The 22,651-nt window shown below is 24.8% G+C and overlaps 4 protein-coding genes across 4 annotated transcripts; 3 read left to right on the top strand and 1 right to left on the bottom strand.

The window, feature by feature from the left end:
* Window positions 1–1,890: 1,890 nt before the first annotated feature.
* On the bottom strand, window positions 1,891–3,420 carry VNE69_01009 (uncharacterized protein; the record flags this gene model as incomplete). Its single annotated transcript, XM_065472140.1, has 1 exon — window positions 1,891–3,420. The coding sequence occupies one exon, from the start codon at window positions 3,418–3,420 to the stop codon at window positions 1,891–1,893; it is 1,530 nt and encodes a 509-aa protein (XP_065328212.1).
* Window positions 3,421–6,117: 2,697 nt separating this feature from the next.
* On the top strand, window positions 6,118–7,362 carry VNE69_01008 (E3 ubiquitin-protein ligase; the record flags this gene model as incomplete). The annotated part of the gene is made up of 1 exon (XM_065472139.1): window positions 6,118–7,362. One exon carries the CDS (start codon window positions 6,118–6,120, stop codon window positions 7,360–7,362), a length of 1,245 nt encoding a protein of 414 aa, XP_065328211.1.
* Window positions 7,363–11,513: 4,151 nt separating this feature from the next.
* On the top strand, window positions 11,514–12,515 carry VNE69_01007 (uncharacterized protein; the record flags this gene model as incomplete). The annotated part of the gene is made up of 1 exon (XM_065472138.1): window positions 11,514–12,515. The coding sequence occupies one exon, from the start codon at window positions 11,514–11,516 to the stop codon at window positions 12,513–12,515; it is 1,002 nt and encodes a 333-aa protein (XP_065328210.1).
* Window positions 12,516–17,021: 4,506 nt separating this feature from the next.
* On the top strand, window positions 17,022–19,200 carry VNE69_01006 (uncharacterized protein; the record flags this gene model as incomplete). Its single annotated transcript, XM_065472137.1, has 2 exons — window positions 17,022–18,517; window positions 18,636–19,200. The coding sequence occupies 2 exons, from the start codon at window positions 17,022–17,024 to the stop codon at window positions 19,198–19,200; spliced, it is 2,061 nt and encodes a 686-aa protein (XP_065328209.1).
* Between the last annotated feature and the right edge of the window lie 3,451 nt (window positions 19,201–22,651).

Raw genomic sequence — 22,651 nt, 5'->3', positions numbered from 1 at the left:
AGCACATTAATAACCATGAGATTTTTTATGTTTGTTGATCTAAATCTCTGTAAAGAACAACACTATTTTTTAAGATTCCATGAAAAAAAATAACAAACAGCAGCAGGTGCTGTGCAGACCACATCATATACTATTATGAACTTTAACTACATATGCCTAGATAAGCTTTGTCTTTAATGAGCGATCCTTTTTCAAAAATAATAGAAAACAGTTGTTGCTCTATTCCATACTTTCAAACGTAGTCAAGTCTTTTAAAAAATCCTTTTTTCTATTGGAATAATGCTAAAGCGAAATTTTTAATGTATCATGGATGTATCGACATTGTACTTTTTTTTATGCAACGTGTATTTACTATTTTTTAGTTTAACTAGTCAAATTCCCAAAAAAATAATTTGGTTTTTTCATTGCTCAAGAAAGCGACATAGTAAATTTTTTTAGCAGCATTGTAAACTTATACAAAGCACCATCTTTAACACTTGCTCTACAGCCATTCGTACAAAAAAATATATCCATCCCGACTTTTAATTATAACTGGTTTATAAAACAACCGCAGTCACAGTTTAAATTACTATTTTAGAAATTTAGACTCTTTAAACATATTATTGTTTCTTCACTATTAATATTTATGATGTAAATATTTTTTTATTAGTTCCAATGAAAAAAAAATAAGTTACTTTACTTAAAGCTTAAAATCACAAAGATAATTATTATTTTTTTGTAAGCAGTCAGCAATACACGTTTGCAAATTTTTATATACGATGTAGTTACAAAAAAAAAGCTGCAAAACATATTATTGTTCAGTTTTTCTATTGATTAAAATCGCAAAATGTACAAACAATTATCAAAATTTATAGTATACACTGACAAGTATTTATCGTCGAAAATTTTATGACAAATTAAGAATATTTTATGCATAAATATAAAGGTTATCTCATTCTCCACATAGTAGAAAACGAAATATTTATTAATTTGTCATATTTTGTCGACTAATAAAGAAACGAATATATTATGAGTATTATAAAAAGAAAGGGGCTTTTTGCAAAAGTACTTCTTATTAGAGTTTATTTATGGACATATATAAAAATTTTAGAAGAATGTAAAACTTTAAGAATAAAATGTTAGCAGATCGAAAAAATGTCTAATAACAATATATTTTAATATGAACTAACTACAGCTTTAAAAATTACTTATTAAAAGACATTGTTATTAGAAATTTACTAAAATATTTTTGATATTCATTCTTAATAAATAAAAACATTTTAAAAAAAATAGTTTATTAAGATATCTTGTTGTTTTAAAAGAATATAAAAATTTTATTTTAGATTTTAAAGCTTGTACAATTAGTACAAATACATAACGCAGTGCCTTGTATGCCCCAAGTCGAAAATAAGCTATACATGCATACAAAAATTTATTACAAGATCTCTTCTTTGTTCTATTGTTCATTTGCGCAGTTCCTCAGTTGTTCCAACAGCCTAATTCTAAATCTTGAAAATTACTTGAATAAAAGATTCATATTATATATTTTTTTAAAAGATTTGCTTTAGATATTTAAATTTTGCAACCCATAAAGTCGAATATTCATAGTAAGATACTAGACATCTATAATGTATCCTTAATTATTGAATCGGGATATTTAAAGATTATTACTATACTGTAATATTAATAATATCATGTAATTTTTTGCAAATAATGCGTTTTATTACGTCTTATTTTGAATTTATATTTTAATCTAATGGATAAATTTATAATGTTTTCATATAACTGATATAAGACATAAAGTAATGATATAATTTTCTTCTGTAATAAATAACTTACGCTTATGGAATAAACATCTCAAACTTTTATAAAAATATTGGCAAAATCATAAAATGCAAAAAAAAGAAACTTTTAATTATTTGACAATAATTTTACAGTATTTTTTAGTACATTTTCTTCTGCAGCAATTAACTCGGAAAATCTTTCCGTTTCAAGATCTATCAGTTTATTCGTAAACAGAAAATATTTATAGTCTCGTGAAAATAATGAAATTATGTTGAATAAATCGCCCCAGGTCTCTTGCATAACATCTAGAAGATCGTTTTTTATATTATTAATTTGCTGAAATACATTTATTAAATTTATTATATTTCTGTTACAATAAAATTGTCCGATTTCTTTTAATTTTACGAATACGGGATCGTAAATCATTTGATTGTCATTGATGTAGTTTTCGGCTTCTATAAACAAACAGACCTTTAACATATACACAATTTCATCATCATAATCTAAATTTAATATTAGAGATTTAATTGTTATTTTTTGTAAATCATTGAGTTCAAATCCATACAAACAGGCACAAAGATTTCTTAAAAAAGCGTTTAGCACACTGTGTTTATCTTTCATAATACATTTTATGAGAAATTCCAATTTATTATTACACTTCATTATCTGATAAAATGTATCGATATCTTTGAATTCTTGATTCTGTATTTCATAAAACCGATCATAAATTTTACACCAGTCAGTAAGATTCTTATCTTTATTTTTTATTGAATATATAATTTCACGATTTAAATAACTGAATATTAAGTCGTCATTTTGTTTTTTAACGTTAAAATTTAGTTTGAAAGTTTTAGATGCTTCTGTTTTTATATAATCTGCTTCACAATTTATTTTTAGATCGCCAGTTGATTTAATTATAACACTAAGTACAAGAATGTCGTACAAACAAAGTGCATCATCAAATATTTTTTTATCATATTTCTTAGAAATATCATTTTTTCGTAATATTTTGATGAATAAATCTTTGATGCCCAATTTTTTACAATCTACTTCAAAGAAACGAATTATATTGCTATTTTTAATATAAAATCTGAGCAAAATTGCCCTTTCATTTATAAAATAAGTTAGAATATAATTTGATTTTATACACACCCCATGTCTATTAAATTTTGCCTCTAGTATCATCCTTTCCATAGGACTTTTATTCTCAATAATATGATTAAAGGATAAGTAATTTTCCTTTCTAATATTTACACTGTTTCTAGCTAATATATCATTCATTAGTTCAGCTAATATTTGGTCGTACACCAATATTTTATGATGGGCAGATTTATATAAATGAGAATTTAATATATTTTCCAGAAATTTGGAAATGACACTAAAATCAGTTTCTTCAGTAATGTAGGTACGTTCAACATATTCTTCATCAATTGTTGTAAAATTCTTGGTTGTGATTTGAATTCTTTTTTCAGTATGAAGACAATGAACATATAAAACTTCATATGAATGATTTGTGTCCAACGAAATATAATCTTTATTATTAATTTTATCCAGTAGCACTTCCCTAATAGTATTGAATACAAGTTTATAAACATAAAACATTGAATTGTTTGCTTTTACGGAAAAAACAACGACAATTACTCCTACGAAATTCATTTTGGGGCAATATTTATTTCAATAGAAAAACATTACAAATAATAAAGTAGAACATATCAAACCCATTGAAATCTTAAAGTCATAATTTTTTTTAATAAAATCTACTTTATCGTTTTTGTTTTTTTGGTACTACATAATAATGTCAAGAATTTTTTTTGATAACGTACGTAACATGACATATTATTCTGAAACCCATATGATTATAAAAACAGATAGAAATGGCTCAAAATTGCAAAGAATACATTTATTAACCACAATTTGCTTAAAATTCAGATAAGTAAAAAGCATATAGTTCTTAATTTCAAATCTTTAAGAAATTTATTGGGTTAGAAAATAAGTCCAATGAAATTTTTACATCACTTTATAAGGCAAAAAAGTATATTTCTGTTCAATAGTGTATATAATTCACTTTAAAATCTTTTTCGTAAGCATCAATTTATCTACTAAGCTAAAAATCATAAAGCCTAATAATAAAACATTTTGTATGTTTTGTTTTGAATGATTAATATTAGTATATTTGTAGAAAAAAACCATATGTCTAGAAGATTGAGATGTGTAAATCGTAAAAAAAAAAAATTGAAGATTATATCGCATTGTAAAAATGAAGGCTAAGTTTTTTTTTCAATAATAGATATATTATAGAACTATACAAATCAATCAATAATACAAATATGATGGATTAAATTTTGCTTACTAATAATAATAGTAAATCAAATTCGAAAATTTTTTTAACTAAGCCGATTTATTGGTTTAAATAATCTATTTCACATTTTCAAAATTATTCTACATTAACATGCGTTTAAAAATAGTGTATATATATATTTTCCTAACAGCATAATCTTGAAATTTTTTTTTATCATATTTAATGAATACATCACTAATATCCAATGTAGAAAAAACACTATTTTTAATTGATAGTATTTTATTGTAAATAAGATGTTATGTTTGCGTGTTATGCAAAATATGCCTCAATCTTATAAAATGATATAGTTTCTCCTTTTATTGAATCAGATGAATTATTTTTAAACAATTTATTTGATGCGGGATTATGTTATTTAGTAAACCAAATTTTTTTTTCTATGGTTTTAGTTTTGTAAACTATAATTATACGTAGTTCTGAATAAATAAAAAATCTTTAATTTGTGAATTTTTAAGTAGCTCCCTTAAAGATATCCAGAGACTTTAATAATATAGAAAAGTCGAATAGAAACTATCCTAATGTATTGTATATCACACTGAATTAAGTTCAGATAACGAGAAGTTTAATAAGTTTACCATGTAATAGGCATTTAAAAATTAAAAATATAGGTAAACTAAGGTATGACAAAAAAAAATAAAAATGTAAAGCAAATTTTTACTTATTATCTACTTTAAACTTTTCATAAAGGTTAGGGCTTGTAATCATTATGTTTATCAATTAAAATAAAAAGTGAGCTATCTCTCGAGGCCAAACTAAATACAAATATGAAGCATACATCGCCATTAAGTTTCTAAAAGGCTAAATTCTGCTCTATATTATCTTATAGTGAATAAAAGACGAAAACTTCATTCAATGTCTTTCTGGGGATTTTGTGAAAAGTTCCCACGTTATTACTTGCAAAATAACATTGTATCTACTATATTCTCGATGCAATAATTTACACGTTAATAATATAAATATTTTTCATCACTTAATTGCGGAAAGTAGATCAAAGACGAATGAATTAAAACACAGTACCCTTTATATTAATCTAATATGAGACGAATTATGAACTAACATCTTGGCGCTTTACGCTCGATTACCCGGAATACGAATCATACTGAAGTTTAATTTATTTTAAAATATTTTGGTCTTTAAAATAATTTTTTTTACCAGACTAGTATTATATTTATAGATTTCAAACAAAATAAATATCTAATCCGAATCAAAATGTTTCTTTGGCCGTCGGCAAAGAAAAATTTTGCTACTTAATTTGGGCATTTAAATAAACCTTTTAGATAGGTATTTTATTTTACAAAACCAAATATATTAAGTCACCTATGTCATTGATACCAGTCGAAGATTTTTTTTTAAAATTACCCAACGTAAAAGTTTAATGAATTTTCTTGAGATTTATTCATCAGATTAGGTAAGTATTATCTTATCAACTAAACGTAATAAAAAGGAAAAAACTTCATGATTTCTTTTTTTCATAAATTTGGCTGACTTGTAAATCTATTTTCTTCGTACTTAGAGTAAAATCACATTCCATATAAATTATATCTTCAAGTTTTAAATCCACGTTTATAACAAACGAAAGAATAATAGATCTATTTACATGTAACTGTCTTGTAATTATTTTTTTGTAATCCATACATCTGTGTTCTTTTTTATATGATAATATATTTTGTAAATTACATATTATTTTATCTTTTTTCATTATATTTGTTAGTATTTTAGAAAAAAAATGATTTATTCTTGTGGCGTATTAAATTATTACAAATTCAAATTACGATTCGTGATTATGCGTAATAAGGTTCTAATTAATTATAAAAACACTTCAACAAATTAAAAATTTCAATTTTTAAAGCATTCGAGAAGAAATTTAACTCAAATAACTTTAATGTAGTTTTTCTTTTATGTATATTAAAGTTTAATTTTATAATGAATTTGCAAGATATAGTTACCTATCACAATTTCAATTTAAAAACATTTAATTCCAACCGTCTTTACCCATCATGTATGTAATTGGGTTCATTTTAGGTTTATTTGCAATTATCATTCTTAAAACACTATTAGAATACTGCAAAGATGAAAAATATGGTAAACAATATAAAGAAGTTGAAAATTTTAGGAATTGTAAGGATCAATTATATAAAATAATTCACGTTAGATATGGTTGCCGCCCCAAACCTATTTATGAAATTTTATTAGACAGAAAAAATATATTTCAAGAATCTTTTAAAATTTTGAAGAAAATGCCAGAATCATCTTTACTTCCAAACAATATAATTAAAATCAAATATAAGGATGAGAAATGTGATGATTTGGGAGGAATCACTAGAGAATGGATTACTTCGTTGATTGATGAATTTTTTGCAACAAGAAATCAATTGTTTTATTTCCTAAATGATGATCTAACGGAGATGTTTCCTATTGATAAAGAATTAATAAGAGAAAACGATCTAGCATATTATAAGTTTTTAGGGAAAATAATTGGGAGAATGATTGTTAGCAAAGTCAATGCCAATGTAAAATTACATACAATTATTTGGAAACAAATTTTAGATTTGTCTTGTGACAACACAGATTTTGAAAAAGTTGATCCACTTTTTTACAAAAATTTTACTTCATTAAAAGAAGATCCCAAAACATTAATCGATTTGCGAACGACATTTTCGGAAAACGATTTTGAATTTATTAAAAACGGAAAAAATATATTAGTCAATGAAGAAAATATAAATTTATACATAGACGAATATTTAAAATATAAATACGTTACAAAAATAGATGAACAAATTGGGGAAATAAAAAATGGATTATTTGAGATTATTCCTAAATATTGTCTAAACACATTTGACGAAAACAGCTTTAAAATGTTAATATGTGGAGCAGAAAAGATAAATATGAAAAATTGGATTCAAAATACTACATACGAAAATTATAATTCCAAAGAAAAAGTAATTATTTGGTTTTGGGACATAGTAAAAAGTTTCACAGACGAAGAAAAAACTCTACTTGTACATTTTGTAACAGGTTCTAATAAAGTACCAGGCGGAGGATTTGAAGATCTTACTGGAATGAGAGAAGAAAATAAAAAATTTACAGTTGCAAAGATCGCATGTGATCATGATAAAATACTACCTTTTGCCAGAACATGTACCAATACTTTATTACTTCCAGAGTATTCAAGTAAAAAAAAATTAAAAGAGAAACTTTTGTTTGCAATTAATGAATGTCGAGAAGGATTCGAAATATTTTAAAAAAATATTACAATAATTATTTATAATTACACATTAACAACGTTAGCTGTAGTAAAAAAAAAAACAAAAGTGTAATCCGAAACCAATCTCTTATGTATACCTATTGACGACAAACCCGTTTTTATTAAAAAAGAAAATATTTTGTATACATATATTTTAATCACACAATCTATGGAGATTATTTTAGTATACATAACAAAAAAGAATGCACATAATATTAAAATGTATTTTATTTATATTGAGTAAGTTAATTTTGTTTACTAAAATATTTGTTATTATTGATCATTAATGTTTAAAATAAAGTTTATTTACATTTTATAATCTTTATTTTATTGTCGCCTATAACCAATGTCTCTTAACAGGTGATAACTTATTAAAATAACAAGAAATTTTTTAACTTTCGCGTTGACGTACAATGGTCATTTACGCGTGTGTTAATCAATATATTATAAAAGCACTTTTGCGATTCTAAAATGACTATAAAAAATCTCTCACAATGTTTCATATTGTTTTTAAATATATCCTTAAAATGAGATTATTATTTGGCACTTTATATCGTCCTGAGGTTGATTTTAATATTTCCGAAATAAATAGAAAAAGTAAAAATAATCTACAGAAACATTTGATGCGTCTAAAAAAAACAAAAATTAATAACTGTTTGTATCTCTTATGAAAATTTTAATAAAATTTATGTAATAAAAACAAAGAAGAGGTTATGTGAAATGTCATTTTGTTGATAACAATTGTGGAAATAATTCTGATTCTATGAAAATGATGCTTAAACAGTTACCATATAAAAAACAACGAAATAATTTATATGCATCACAACAAATGAAAAAAGACAAAGAAAGTAAACAACGGCTAAAGTTAGCTTTAGGACGCAAATTTTTTTTTTCAAATCTTATATAATGTTATCAAAATGTGAGAAGAATATTGACGAATTTATACATAATAGCGAATTTTTGACATGGGCCCTTTTTACACAAATAATTAAATTAAAATCAATAATGATTAAGGCTTTAGACTTCGTACATATGGAAAGAAAATTGATCGTTGATTTAACACATCAATCGAGTTAAAAAAACAACTTCAATCGACAAAAAGAAGATAAGAAATCAAATTTACAAGAGGAACCTTTTAATACAATTATAGAATTTTTGAAAATTTTTAACATCAGAGAAAAACATCTAAACCTAAAATTTTTTACATTTTAGATTAAATATCGATTGACTGCATATAATAAAGATAAATTCTCGAAGTTTAAATACATACTCAAAAAACCATAGAATCTATCGAATGAAGAACTCGGCTTATGTAATTATAATATATTTTTACAAAAGAAAAAGACAGAAATAATATATTATCTTTTAAAATCAAATTAAATTGGTTATCGATTAAACCTAACAAATGCATTAAATTTTATGATATAAAGCTTATATATACAATGAATAACAATTTTTTTTATGCTTGAATTGATGATCAGAACAAATTTTTAACTATTAAACCTTAGTAAAACCAAAAACATTTATTTTTAGATTAACTTATCGTTTAGTTAATTAAATGCAAATTTAAGCGTTAAAATATATTGTATACAACACATAGAAAAAATATAAAATATAAATGGTTACTGTTAGATCATAAAAGTAAAGAGATGGTTTTATACATTATAAAGATAGATTAAATTTAAAATACTGATTGAATATTACTATATAAAATTTCATTTATAATCAGTAAGCTTGCAATTTGATGAGAAAAATCTCAGTAATGCTCAAAGTCAAAAATATGTTTGTTAGTCCTTTTAGTTTTTAGGCTTTATTTTTCAACTGTATCTCATTCTACACTCGTGATCTTGATAAAAGATGCCTCGATAGCTAATGTTTACAGGCAAGTCAGTAATTTTTGACAGAGTCCCCTGATCAAAGCTTATGTCTTGAAGTTTTATAGGTAAAGCTATATTTTATCATATTTGCTAGAATTGCTTTGAGAAATAGTTTTATTATTTTAGACTAATAGATTTTCAAATATTAGACATCAATTAATTCATTATTCAACGAAATTATTATAAAATTTATTACAAGGGCCATATAGATGGTTTTCGTTTGGCCTAGCGTATACCACATTTTAAATTTACCAAAAATTCAAAAATTTCTAAAATTTACGGTTGAAACATTTAAACATTTTGCATATAATAAGAAAAATTTTTTTATTATATTCTTTATTAGTTTATGCTCGATCAAGTCGTCAAGTGTACAGTTGCTGTGCTAAAATTAAAATAAACATCCCAAGACTTTATTAGATACGTAGATTTACAAAAGAATATGTACCCATGCAAAGTAGATGACGTTTGCCAAAATTTTTTTTGCGTTATTTATGTTTGGGTAACATGGTAGCTAGCGTGTTAAATAAATAACTAGATCTAATGCAACATTTCTATATTTAATCTCTTTTTTAACTTTCTTAAATTTTGACAGTTGATCTCATTTAACTATATTATACTTAAAATATATATACATATAATTTTTATCATAATATGTGCTTAAATTTATATGTAATATGCTTAAAGTATAAAACATTAGTAAATATTCCATGCGAATATTACGTAAACATATTATAAGTACTATATAAAGGTTTCATGAGACTTTATAAAGCATACGTATGATGTTGTATAATTTTAATATCAATATTCTATTTTTTCTATTAAGTTTTGTACACAATTATATACATTTTCAGGTAGTTTTGAATGCTTGTTTTCAAAATTATTTTTTTTTACAATTATTAGACATACTTTAGTAACTAAGTTTTAATTTTCTCTCCATTGATATTAACAAATTAAATATCAATGAGTGTTTTATGGACCAATTAGTTCAAAAATAACATTTATCATCATAGTTAATTTCAAAAAACAAAAAACTTTGTTCTTAACGTGTAATTTATATATATCCTGATACATCTGTCATTAATTGCCAAAAATTTATTGAGTTACATTTACGCAACTAAATATTTTTTTCCGTCTAACTAAGCATATGTTTTACAATATACCATCCGCATGACTGTAAAAATAGTTAAAGAATTGTTATATATAAAGAACAACTTATGATCTTCACATTACTTCTGAAATTTTAGAATTTTCATAATCGTTATGACACATCCGAATTTAGGAATAGTCAACTAAATAGTTTTTATTTTTCTTGAGTTGTGAGTGTCTTCCAACTTTTTTAAAATGTTATTAGAGTTCTACTAAAGAATACTAATTAATTATAGACTTTATTTGTAGATTAATTAATCTTTTCAATGTATTTCGAATTTTAATTATAATTTCATACTATGCCATTATGTAAAAATAGTATATTCATATCATACACTTAACATCAATTTTTTTAACATCTCATTTTCGGCTTCCTTGTGCGAATATCTAGTAATATAAGGTCGATGTTATGCATATATTACATTATAACAATTTTTTTAAAAATTAGCATAATACGCAAATTATGATGTTTATATGTAAAAATTCAATTCAATGATTGATAAATATAAAAAAAATGAATAAGACACTTTCTGTTTCAAAAGTAAACAAATAACTTCATTTGTAATGCTAATATGAATAATTATATCTCCTTAACATATTTTTTTTTGTGACGTAGTATCTATTTATGACAATTTTTATAAAATTAGTTGTTTTATGCTTGATAAAAGAATATTTTATCTATAAAGTCTTAAAGAAACGTCAAAAAACGTTGTATTACTGAATACTAATTTTTTGACTGTAAATAAAAGAATGACATTTATAATATTAATAAACCCGCTGTTCTTCTAGATATATAGCATGGAAAACGAATAATTAAAAAATAACATAATGATTAATATATTTTTAAATCTTCGGAGGCTAAATTAAATGCAACCATAACTTTAGCATAGTTATGAGAAGCCCAAATAAGTCTTTATGTCATGTTTTTTTTTGTTTTAATATATTAAAAAAGTCATTTTTTAATACCAGATATTATAAAACGTTATTAAAATCTGACATATTCCTCAAGTTTTATTTTGTTAAATACTAAAACCTTAATTATGAAAACCTAGCATTAAAAATTTTGTTTTTTAAATATTTTATATGCGTGCAAAAATTTTACATTCTTTCAAAACCAGCCCTTAAAATGACATTGTTTTTTGATATAATATATGCAACTCAACTATTTATCGTTGAAGATAAAGATAAATACAAAAGAGAAGGACATTTTCAACCGAATATCAGTTATGGATTATATATTTGTGATGATATATCACCATATGAAGAACTCGAAAAAATTTTATATACTAATAATACTGATACATTTTTAATTTCAGAAATGGATCTTTTAGAGCTTGAAAATATATTATCACATTTAGAAGAAGATCCTACTTCGACATCAGAAATAAGAAGCTCTATAGAGAATGTAGCTTCTGTTGTCTTTTCTAATGCAACTCAAGAAGCTAATTTTACTGAGACAAATAAAAGTTGTAGTGATGGCCCTAGCAACATAAAAGCCTTAAACACAATAAAATATTATGAAAATTCTTTATCACCAAAAGTTTTTATGAATTGTAGGAAAAAAATATCAGAAATCAAAAAACAACAAAATCTAATGATTGATGCAATTAAATACTCCTGTAAAACAACAAAAAACAATATTCAAGATAATTTTATAATACTTGCATATAATAAAAAAATTTATAAATTTTTTGAGTACATTCGGAATCTACATAGAGTGCAATTTCCTAAAATATATGATCAATTAAAAACTTTCGAAGTACCTCCTGGTATTTATTCCTTGATATTAGAATTTTTAGATATATTTAAAGATTTTAACATAATTTTTGAAACAAAGGTAAATTACGGCAACTTAAAGAAATACTCGATAAATACTAAAAATCAGATTACTAGCTATAACATTAATATTATGTCTATTTTCAAATTTATACCTATATTTGAAGCTTTTAAATATATTGAGAGTGAAGCAATCTCATTTCCAAATAATAACATCGAATACTATCGTAATATAAGAAAGGTGTTATACTTAATCAAAAGAAAATTAGACATCGTTTACAAAAGATCATGTAAGTGTATACATTTTTATAATAAGATTAATCAAGTCCTCAATAAGAACTCTAAAGAATAAACTGTCTATCATGTAAAAACGGTCTTTTAAATTTATATTTTTTCCTTCAGCATATTACTAATTTTGATGGTTAATACATTGCAAGATATGGTAAATATATCTATATAAACCTATAAAAATATATATTATTGGGTGGTTTTAATGAATTTTAACAAATGTGAATTAGAAAAATAATTGATCAATAAAATTTATGTATTCAATTTAACGTTATTTACAATTCAGGTTTTCAAAATTTTAAAGAAATTAGAACAGAAAACGATAAAAATATAGATATTACTACACTAAATATACAATAATAAATATAAACTTTTATTTGCCTATAAAGATGTAAGATTAGCATTATAGTACTGACAAAAAGATTATTTATAGCCACGACCACACATGAGGCGATTAACTTAAAACTTTCTTAAAATATTTAATTTGGTTACAAAAATAATATTTCTTATATAAATCATAAGGTATTCAAATACCAGATTATTGTTCACGTGTGTTTACGCACAATCATAGAAGAGTAATTTAAAAATGTCAATAATCTAAATTTCAGTTATTGATCCGCCTTTTCCGACATTATTTATCATAGACATCTGTTACTGCCTTAGAATATTCCAAAAAATCTTATATAGGATTTTTTCTCTTGATTGGTTTACACTTAATATCCAAACATGCCCCTCTTCTTAAACCAGTAATCTTCCCTACTTCTTTTTTAGGAACTCATAATAAGCCAAAACGGATGTTTTTTGTCAAGATATTTGACTTATTTGGAACATGATTTCGTTCCAAATATTATCACCTGTTTTTTATGATTATTTTTACAATCACGTTATTTCCAGTTAAACCACTACTTTTAATGTTATTAACCTATCCCTTACATCTTAGATATATATTGTCACGTGCGAGCGTTACACCTAGAAATTGTCATCCAGGCAAGATTTGATACTCTGAATTTCCAACAGCGCACGCGTTATATCTAGCAGGCTTTGTCGGTCCGAGTTTCTTTACTTATGATCCTGCTCAATGCTTTCTAATTAAAAAAATAATCGCCAGAACGGAATTTAAATTTATGGCCCATGAGCAGAAAGCTCGTAACAATACCACTAGATCATGGCATACAAAAATAATTATAATTTTTAAAAAAGAAATCATTTTTATTGTGTTATTTATAAATAACTTCATTTTTTTGTTCTTTTTTATAAGATTCTTCTTCTTCTCAGAATTGTTGTTGATTACAAAAATTCTTCATAAATTTACAAGGCAGACATAATGAGTTTGATTAGAAAGCAACCTAAACGGTTAAAAAAGCATAAAATTGCCACCTTATAAAAGGTACCTTATTTAAAGTACGAGGCCAGTAAAAACCACTTAAGGATGTTTATAGAAGACAGTTCAAAAATATGAAAGTTAAATGTAAAACTTTCGACGTGCTTCCTCATAAAAACGTTAAAGAGTTAAAGCTTAAGAATTAAGAGGTTAATTAAATCACTAGGATTATATATAAAAAAGTCATCTCCGAATGCATCAAGTGTCGACAATTGCAACCTTAGAAAAAAAGGCTCAAAACGGTATAAGGAAATCTAAAACGATTGAAAAATGTAATAGATTGTATAGATATGACGTGTTGTAAAAAATTAAACTATGTATTGTTACATTTTAAAGATAATAGATGTATATCCGAGTTTTCTTGGGGCATACCATTAACAAGTAAAACGTGACAAGAGGGTACAAAAAATACACAAATTTATTATTTTGCAATATGATTATTGTGCTTACAAGATCCATCAAAGCGATATTGTATAAAAATTCTGTAATTTCTATAAAAAGAAACTTTGTTATTGTTCAAAAACATAGTAAGCCGCGTCACCCACAATCATAAGTGCAAATAGAAAGATTTAACTAAAATTTATATCGACTATTCAAAAACACGTATTGGAAGAATGTTTGCTAGCTATTAAAAATCTAGAACCGAGGATTAACATGAATGGCTAAAACATCTTAATAAAGTCGTCTACAACTATAATACAACCAAATATAGTATGAAATGCAGTTTTTAATTCATTTTTATATACAAATACTCGGATTTAATTCTGTTTTTACGCAGGATCTGAACGAGTCTTCAAATGATAGCATGAAAGAAATTGAAAAAAATGCGATATAAAATAAAAGAGATGTATCGGTTAGTTTTCTTAGAGAAAACTAAACTTGTTCTGTTGATACGAATTACATATCAAGAATGGGTCGTCGTTCATTCGTCCATATCTCAAAGAAAAACTTTGAATTTTGTGACAGAATCATTGTAGCTAAGGACTTCGAAAATAATATCAAAACTTAAAAACTAAATAATATTATGTTTATACATACAGAATGATTATTAAAAGTTACTCAAACAAGAGATTATAAAATTAATTGAAAGAGGTATATAAATATCTTTTATAACTAGTCTATAAAACTCTGACATTTTAATATAATTAAAAATTCATCTGTGTACTTTTTATTTCTTATTTTTTTAGGTTTTAAAAGGGGAGAAGCGCCTGCATGGGTTAACGCTCGCGAACAATATTACTTTTTTTACACTATTGTAAATTTTTATTCCAATACTCAGTTGCGAATAAGTCAGCAATTAATCATGTGTCGTTACTAAAAAAAGTTTATTATATTTTATCCTCTTAAAATTGTATATATTTTACGTTCTCTTTATGAACTGGTGATCGTTTTTTGACTTTTTTTCTAAAACGTATTGACCCTAATAATTAAAAAATCTTCTCGAGCTTACTTATATGGCAAAATACTAAGAACAAAGCAAAGTTCGACAAAGCTTTAGATTGATGAATGCAATTACAATATGAACAATTCTTTGTCAAAAAATATTATAAGCATCTTTCAGAATACCGAATGGATGAGTAGAGAATATCATAAACAAGGCAGAAAAGGGTGGGTAAATGATTTTGACCACTTTTTTTTTATAACTTGAGCTTTAATTACAAACATAAATATAACTTATGGAAAGTCTTTATTCTCAAAATTAAATTTTTTATTGTCCACTTTAAGTGTTGTAACATTTTCTATTTTTTTGTTGTAATTAAGTCTATATTGTTTAAAAAGGTATTAACATAGGCCTTTAGAGCATGTGTGCAATGATAAGTATATACATACATTTTCAAGATTTTGACTGTTCACAAAAATAGATTATTATTGTGAAATTAGTCAGACTTCTTTGCGCAATACTAAACGAAAGGAGTATTAAGAAAGTTTTTTTATAAAAGATATATATAATGTTTGAATGTTTGGATTTTACAAATTTTTTTTTCAGAATATAGTAATTTACATCAATTCATTATCTCAAATCTTATAATGCTGTTTTAGACTTATATTCGATTTTTATAACATATTTAGAAAATGATGTTATATTTCCTTCATAAATAAACATATTTCTCAGATTTATGCTTTATTGCACTGAACTCCTTTTCTTTCATACTTATTTTTAGTAGATTAGTATTATATAATAGTATTAATGTTTCTACAAACGAATTGAGCTTAATATGTGGTTTTAAAACAGAAATAATTATCTACGTAATCTCTTGGGACGGCATAGTGAATTATTTTCAAAAATATTATACCACAAGACTCGAAATCACCAAGAAGGTAGAAGCGTACATCCAATGATCACGAAATTAAAGATGCTTAGAGCATTTATCTGGACTGACAACGGAGATGAGACAAACCGATGTGGAAAGGACTATGGAGCCGGAAGCTACCTACAAGTAGGAGACGCCAACGCGGAACCTATTCTTGGAAAAATAAGAAGTATAAGTAACACTAAGCATACCTTAATAAAATTTACTTATTGTTTCTGCAGCACAATTTTTGAAAATATTAGCTCAAGTGGATTAGTGAAAATACAAAATAGTTTGTAGCAAAAATTTCAAACAAATATAATAGGTCATCGTTGACACCAACAAATCATTAAAACGTCACTTCTTCTTTACTTAAAACATAAAAAGAAGTAATTTGCAGCGTCGAGTAAATATATCATGCAAATTATTATATTTACAAATATTATATGAAAATCATCTTACGGATAAAAGAAAAATTTTTAATTAAAGAATTTTAAGCAGGAAAATTTTATTTGAAAAACTAAGTTTCTAACAACGTTCCAATGACTATATTGAGTGTGCCAATTTCGTTTTTAAACACATTGGATATTGATCAATACATCATTTTACGCTCCCAAATGAAACAATTCGTTTTATCTGTTCTCTTTGTTTTTTCTCCAATATTAATCTATTTAAAAAAATAAAAAAATCCTGTACATGTAATATAAAATTTTATTGTTAAAAGGAGTGATCGGTGGTTTGATCAATATCAAAGTTGACTTAGAGTATATATTTATGTAAAATGTTGTTTTAAGCCAAATACTAATTATTTTTAGCTTGTTTTATAAGATGACATATTTATAAAATAACAAAATGATTTAAATTTAAATTTATATGCAAAATACTATGCTTCCCCAATATGAATATCGTGAAAATATTTATGATGATTAAGTTTGTTAAAACAAATCAAACTTTATTAGTAAGAATTGAAGATATGCTTATGATAAAGATAGAAAATAGAGATTACATATATTTTGATATATCTGAACAAAATATAAACGTAAGTATATTTGCAAGCTACGATGTATACGATAAAAACATCAAATTTAGAATACGGAATACAGGAGTTGATCGTAGATTAACATTAAATTATGGATGCTTTGATATTAAAGTAGAGGAAAAAACTTCTAATGACATTATTATAGAAATGGAGAAGAATATAGAAACAATAATGAATGTTTTTAACAATTTTTCCATTATATTTTTATATGGTGTATATGATTATAACAATTATCTCATTATGAAAAAACTAATAGACGAACTAAAAATATTAAACACTGCAAGAAAAATAGAGGATAATTTTTTTAATATATATTACGAAAATATTTGTGATACAGATGATGAATTGCAAAAAATTATTTCCGAAATAAAAAATCCCCAAAATAATTGTAATCTGAAAACTTCCAAGTCATCTGTTTACTACTATAAAACAGTTTCAACTAATAAGTATTATTTTTGTTTACGGATTGACCTAGGTAATATGCGTTATTTCTTTGAATTTTGTATTGATGAGTTTTATTCTTTAGTTAATACAAAATTTAAAATACAAAATGAAACTCAGAATGAAACATTTAAGAGAACACTTGATATTTACAAGTTATCTTATAAAAATTTTGATCTGGGTCAAATCCCTAACTTTATATTAACAATACAATCTACAAATAATGCAGTTGAAATATCTTATCATAAACAATATTTTAAAATAGAAATAGAAAAAGAGGTTGTTACCATAAAAATAAACGCCATGTATTATTCTTATTGTATAGAAAATAATTTAGACGAAGTTATAAATAAGAGAAATATTTGCAAGGATTGCTTAATGGAATTTCAAACAATCTTATCAAGACTCGAAAATACAAAAAAAACGTTAGGCATTAATATGTTTTACAAATTGATAGTATTAAATAACAAAATAGAATTCCTTGTTGAAAGAATTTTAAACAAACCAGGATCAGCTCTAAATATAATATTTGGTTACTTATTGTTAGACATAACAATAATAGACCAAAATACTGTAAGTACGATAATCGGAAATAAGACAGACAATGGACTGAATAAGAAAAAATTAATTAATAGGGTTGCAACAAATTTAAAAAAATATTTTTACACAACAGACTTGTATTTTATAGCTTTTTGTTTATTATTAGAAACAGAAAACTATATTAATAATGAGAATGTATGTAATGTTATATTATTTAAAATATTAAAAGATATTGGAATACTAACCAAGAAAAAGGAATATGGATGTAATAGCCCAAAATTCAATATTAACCTAATAAAAACTTGTGAGGATATAGCAATAATTCATAATAAAAACTTTGATAAATTTAAAAGATGTAGAACAAAAAATCTGCAGTACAACTGCTTTATTCACAGGATATAAAGATATATTTATTATGAATCGGTTTTCATCGGTATATTATCACATCGAAAAAGATCAAGTTATAACAAATCTAGGACTTGATCCAATTAGGGTAGAAACATATAGTGAAATTTTAAGAAAAATACTATGGGAAAATACAGTTAAAAGCAAAATAAAACAGGAAAATATTAAAGCTATAAAACAATTACACCCCAAAGGTCAATTAGAAAATGATTTAAACAGTATTTATAATAAAATTATAAATAGTAATTTACAAAACATATTTAATGAAGTCAAAACAAAGAAAATTGAACATGAAGGAATAGAAAACATTAAAAAATCTGTTAGTGGCTGTGCTATGAAACTTTTTTCAATGAATATAAGTATAGATCTCATAAACATATATAGATATTTCTTAAGAGAACAATTCATATTTAACCTCAAAAAATATATCACTGAAAACATAAGAAAAAATTGTAAGAAATATTATTTCAATGTTTTAATTGAAAATTTCAAAAGTGAATTTAAAAACGATGCAAGTAATGCAGCAAATTGGAAATATATTTCACTAAAAATAAAAAATTTATTGAGTCAGAACGAAAAATTGCATATTATAAATAATAATATTCGATTAATTGATAATTTAATCAAAGTACTAAACGATCAAGTGAAATAAAAATACAAGTTAAAATTATATATTTTTAACAATATATTTCCTAAGAGGGTAAAGCTTATTCATAAAAAATATAAATTTGATGATACAATTTTTAATAAAAAGTAATAGAATTCTCATATCTACCATTTAACGAATTTGAAATTGAAATATAAAAATACAATTTTTCGATTAAGTTTTTATATATGGGTTCCTTATATATTATCTTTTTGAGCATTATGGCGTAAATTTTGTATAAAAAAATCTTTTGTAATTTTCTTCCAGTATCTTATTTAATAGAGTTAAACATAGTAGTTATATTAAAAAGACACTAGAACAAGCTATATACAAACCAATTTTCATCAAAATGTTTTATTGTACAAGGTATCGCTATAAATATTATAAAATTGAAGAGGAATAATACATATAACGTTTCTTTTCACTTTGATTTACCATGTTTGTTTAAAAAAAAAATTTGTAATATTTTCAAAAAAAAAAACAACAACATTCGTCTTTAAAAAATCTATTATCTTTTTAAGTTAAGCAAAATATCCGGAATATTTATAAAGGACGAAAATAAATGGTTTTATTAACATAAGCTTTTTAATTTGGAGAATATAACAAGTTCAATATTTAAAAGCAATACAAATTTAATTTTTAACCCATCACGTGCATTAGCAGCAAATTGTTTAAAAAATAAAAAACGCAATCTATAAAACATAGGACCCTCCAAATGAAAGAAATAAAGAAGGATAAATAGTTGTTTCTGTCAAAATATACACTAATTTAACAATTTAGATTGCTAAGTCAGAAAAGAGTTACAATGTAATGTGCTACATTATTTTGTTTTTTGTATATTTAAAAGTTAGTTGCTAACCAAAATTACTACAGGTAAAAGTCTCGTGTCAAAGAAAAAATATACAATTAAGTAAATAGCTCTAAGTTGCTAAGAAAAAGTTATTTCTAACTTTGACAGTTAGCAATAATTTAAATTGAATTATTTTGTTTAAAAGTCAATCTTGGGCGGCGAAACCAAGCCTATGAAAGTTGATAAAATTTCTCTAGTAGTATAGTTTTAAATTCTACAAATATTAAATGTGATTTTATATCATTTCATGTGACTTAGATAATATCTAAGCATAACTGAATTTTATTTGGCTCTTTACTTAAAAACCCAATAGTATAACTGAAAATTAGCTATAAATGTCTACATTTTAATATTTTGAGTTTAAATTTAACTTTATAACATTTTTGGCATATAGAGGAATAATGATAACAAAGATTAACCCTCAGTGAAAATTACGGTGCTTCTTTGGTATGCGATCAGAATTTTTTTTAAAAAAAATTCTGATCCCCTAAAAATGGAAAATAGTGACTTTAAAATTTCTGATCGCATAACAAAGAAAAGCACGAAAATCAAAATAAAGGCAATACAAAGGCTTTTCTATGGTATTGACGACTGTTTAAACATATTACTTGAGTTAGAAGTCTTGAAAGGGCAAAAGACGTGCTTTAAATGCAATGAGTTTTAAATGTTGTATTATATAAGGAGCGAGAGGTTAAAAGAGTGGTATACGGGTGTTCCAATTATAAATGCAGTGCTAAAATATCAGTTAACAAAGGAAGCAAGTTACCTTTATATAATTTTTGTGAATTAATATTTTTAATTTTGTGTAGGAGTAGTATTTTACTTTAGAGGCAAAACTAGGAGTTTCTTCATCGACTGTTTCCGATGCAAAAAAAAGAATTAGAGAAATTTTTAAAAACAAATATTCTAAGAGGCTTATTATTAACGGACCAAGAATAATTGTCCATGTTGATGAGTCTGTAATTTGTAGAAGAGGTAAAATAAGAAATCCAACAAGTTGTGATGATATAATCCCTGATACTTTTTGGATACTAGGTATAGTAGAAGCATCTAATCCTGTGAACTTTTATATTACAGTGGTGGATAATAGGAAAGTCGAGTGTTTAATAGTTGCTCTAGAAGGTAAAATAGGCGTTGGTTCGATTTTACATAGTGATGGTCATCCGAGTTATCCAAGTGTAGCCCGAGATCTTTGTCTTGAACATAAGGTAGTAAACCACTCTATCGGGTTTAAATCTGCAGATGGTACTCATACCAGTAACATTGAGAATGTATGGTCGCAGCTAAAATCTGAAATGATAAAGAAGATGGAGTATAGCGTAATGAAATTGATTCATGGCCCAATGAATTTATATTTAGAAAAAGTTTTTGTAGAGATGACAAAATGAGAAGTTTTACGACTTTTATGTTGATTTATTTTATAATTTACTCAATTAAATCAAATTTATAGTATTTTTTAACGTTTTTTTTCATTTTTTTTCCTTTACAAGGGGGGGGGTCTTGGTGTCCGATCGCATACCAAAGAAGCACAAAAATTACAATGTAGATGAGCATATACACGCTGTCTTTTTTGATAAAATAATTAAGAAAGCTTATCTATTGACCTTACTCTAGTCATATTTGGGCACACAATACTATCAAAAGTACTTTATGTCATAGTGCTTCAAAACACATGTTAATACACATTTATAGAGAATTTTGTGGTGCAACGTCTGGTATTAGGAATTACATCACAACAACGGGGGTCATAAATATCATCTGTCAAATGTCTTACAATAACGACCAACGAGCCAATGAATAACCAAATAAAAAATACTTTGGCTAAGGTTTATAAATGATGGACCTTTACCTAAAAAATGTTGTACATTCTTATATTTAAAAAAAAAATACAAAGAAGAGGTTTGTGTTTGAAGGCTAGGAATATCAGAATTGCTAAAACAACATCAATAAAGATATTAATTTATACAATCATAAAAAGCTATAGAAAAATAGTAAAGTCTTAGCGATACAAGACACACAGATCAATTTAAAGGTTGATATAGACAATAAAACGCAAAATTTTATGGGTAAAATTTTTTAGATTTAAAAAAAAAAGTGTTAAATGATAATAAGTACGAATACATAGTATAATTTATAAAAAACGAAAAAAAATATATAAAATTCTTCTTTCATCTTATATAATATTATATAAAGTTTAATGACGTATCCGTGATGGTAAAAATGTTCCAGCACGCTTATAGAATTAATTTTAGTATTTTTAATTGTTTTATTGTTAGGTGTAAAATGTGTGTTTGAGTTGCTGTTCATGGATGCGTGTCTATGACATAATTTTTCTATTTATAGTTGTGGCCCACCAACCACTTTTGAATGTTTCATAATGGACCATTAGCCTTTGTTAAATATTGTCGTGTTTTAAAACTGTTTGACGTTTCCTTATTGATTGGCCACTCTTGAAACATGTGGTTATACCACAGTTATTATGACTGTTTTAAATGTGATGTATTTTTTACAGTTCCAATTTTTTTTAATTTTGTTAATTATGAAAGGAAATTTCTACATAAATCTCATTTTTATAATACAAACACAAAAAAAATATGATATAGATAT

Source organism: Vairimorpha necatrix, chromosome 1, assembly GCF_036630325.1.
Source record: "Vairimorpha necatrix chromosome 1, complete sequence".
In the NCBI taxonomy this organism is placed as follows: Eukaryota; Fungi; Microsporidia; family Nosematidae; genus Vairimorpha; species Vairimorpha necatrix.
This window is presented reverse-complemented; position numbering and strand designations above follow the sequence as displayed.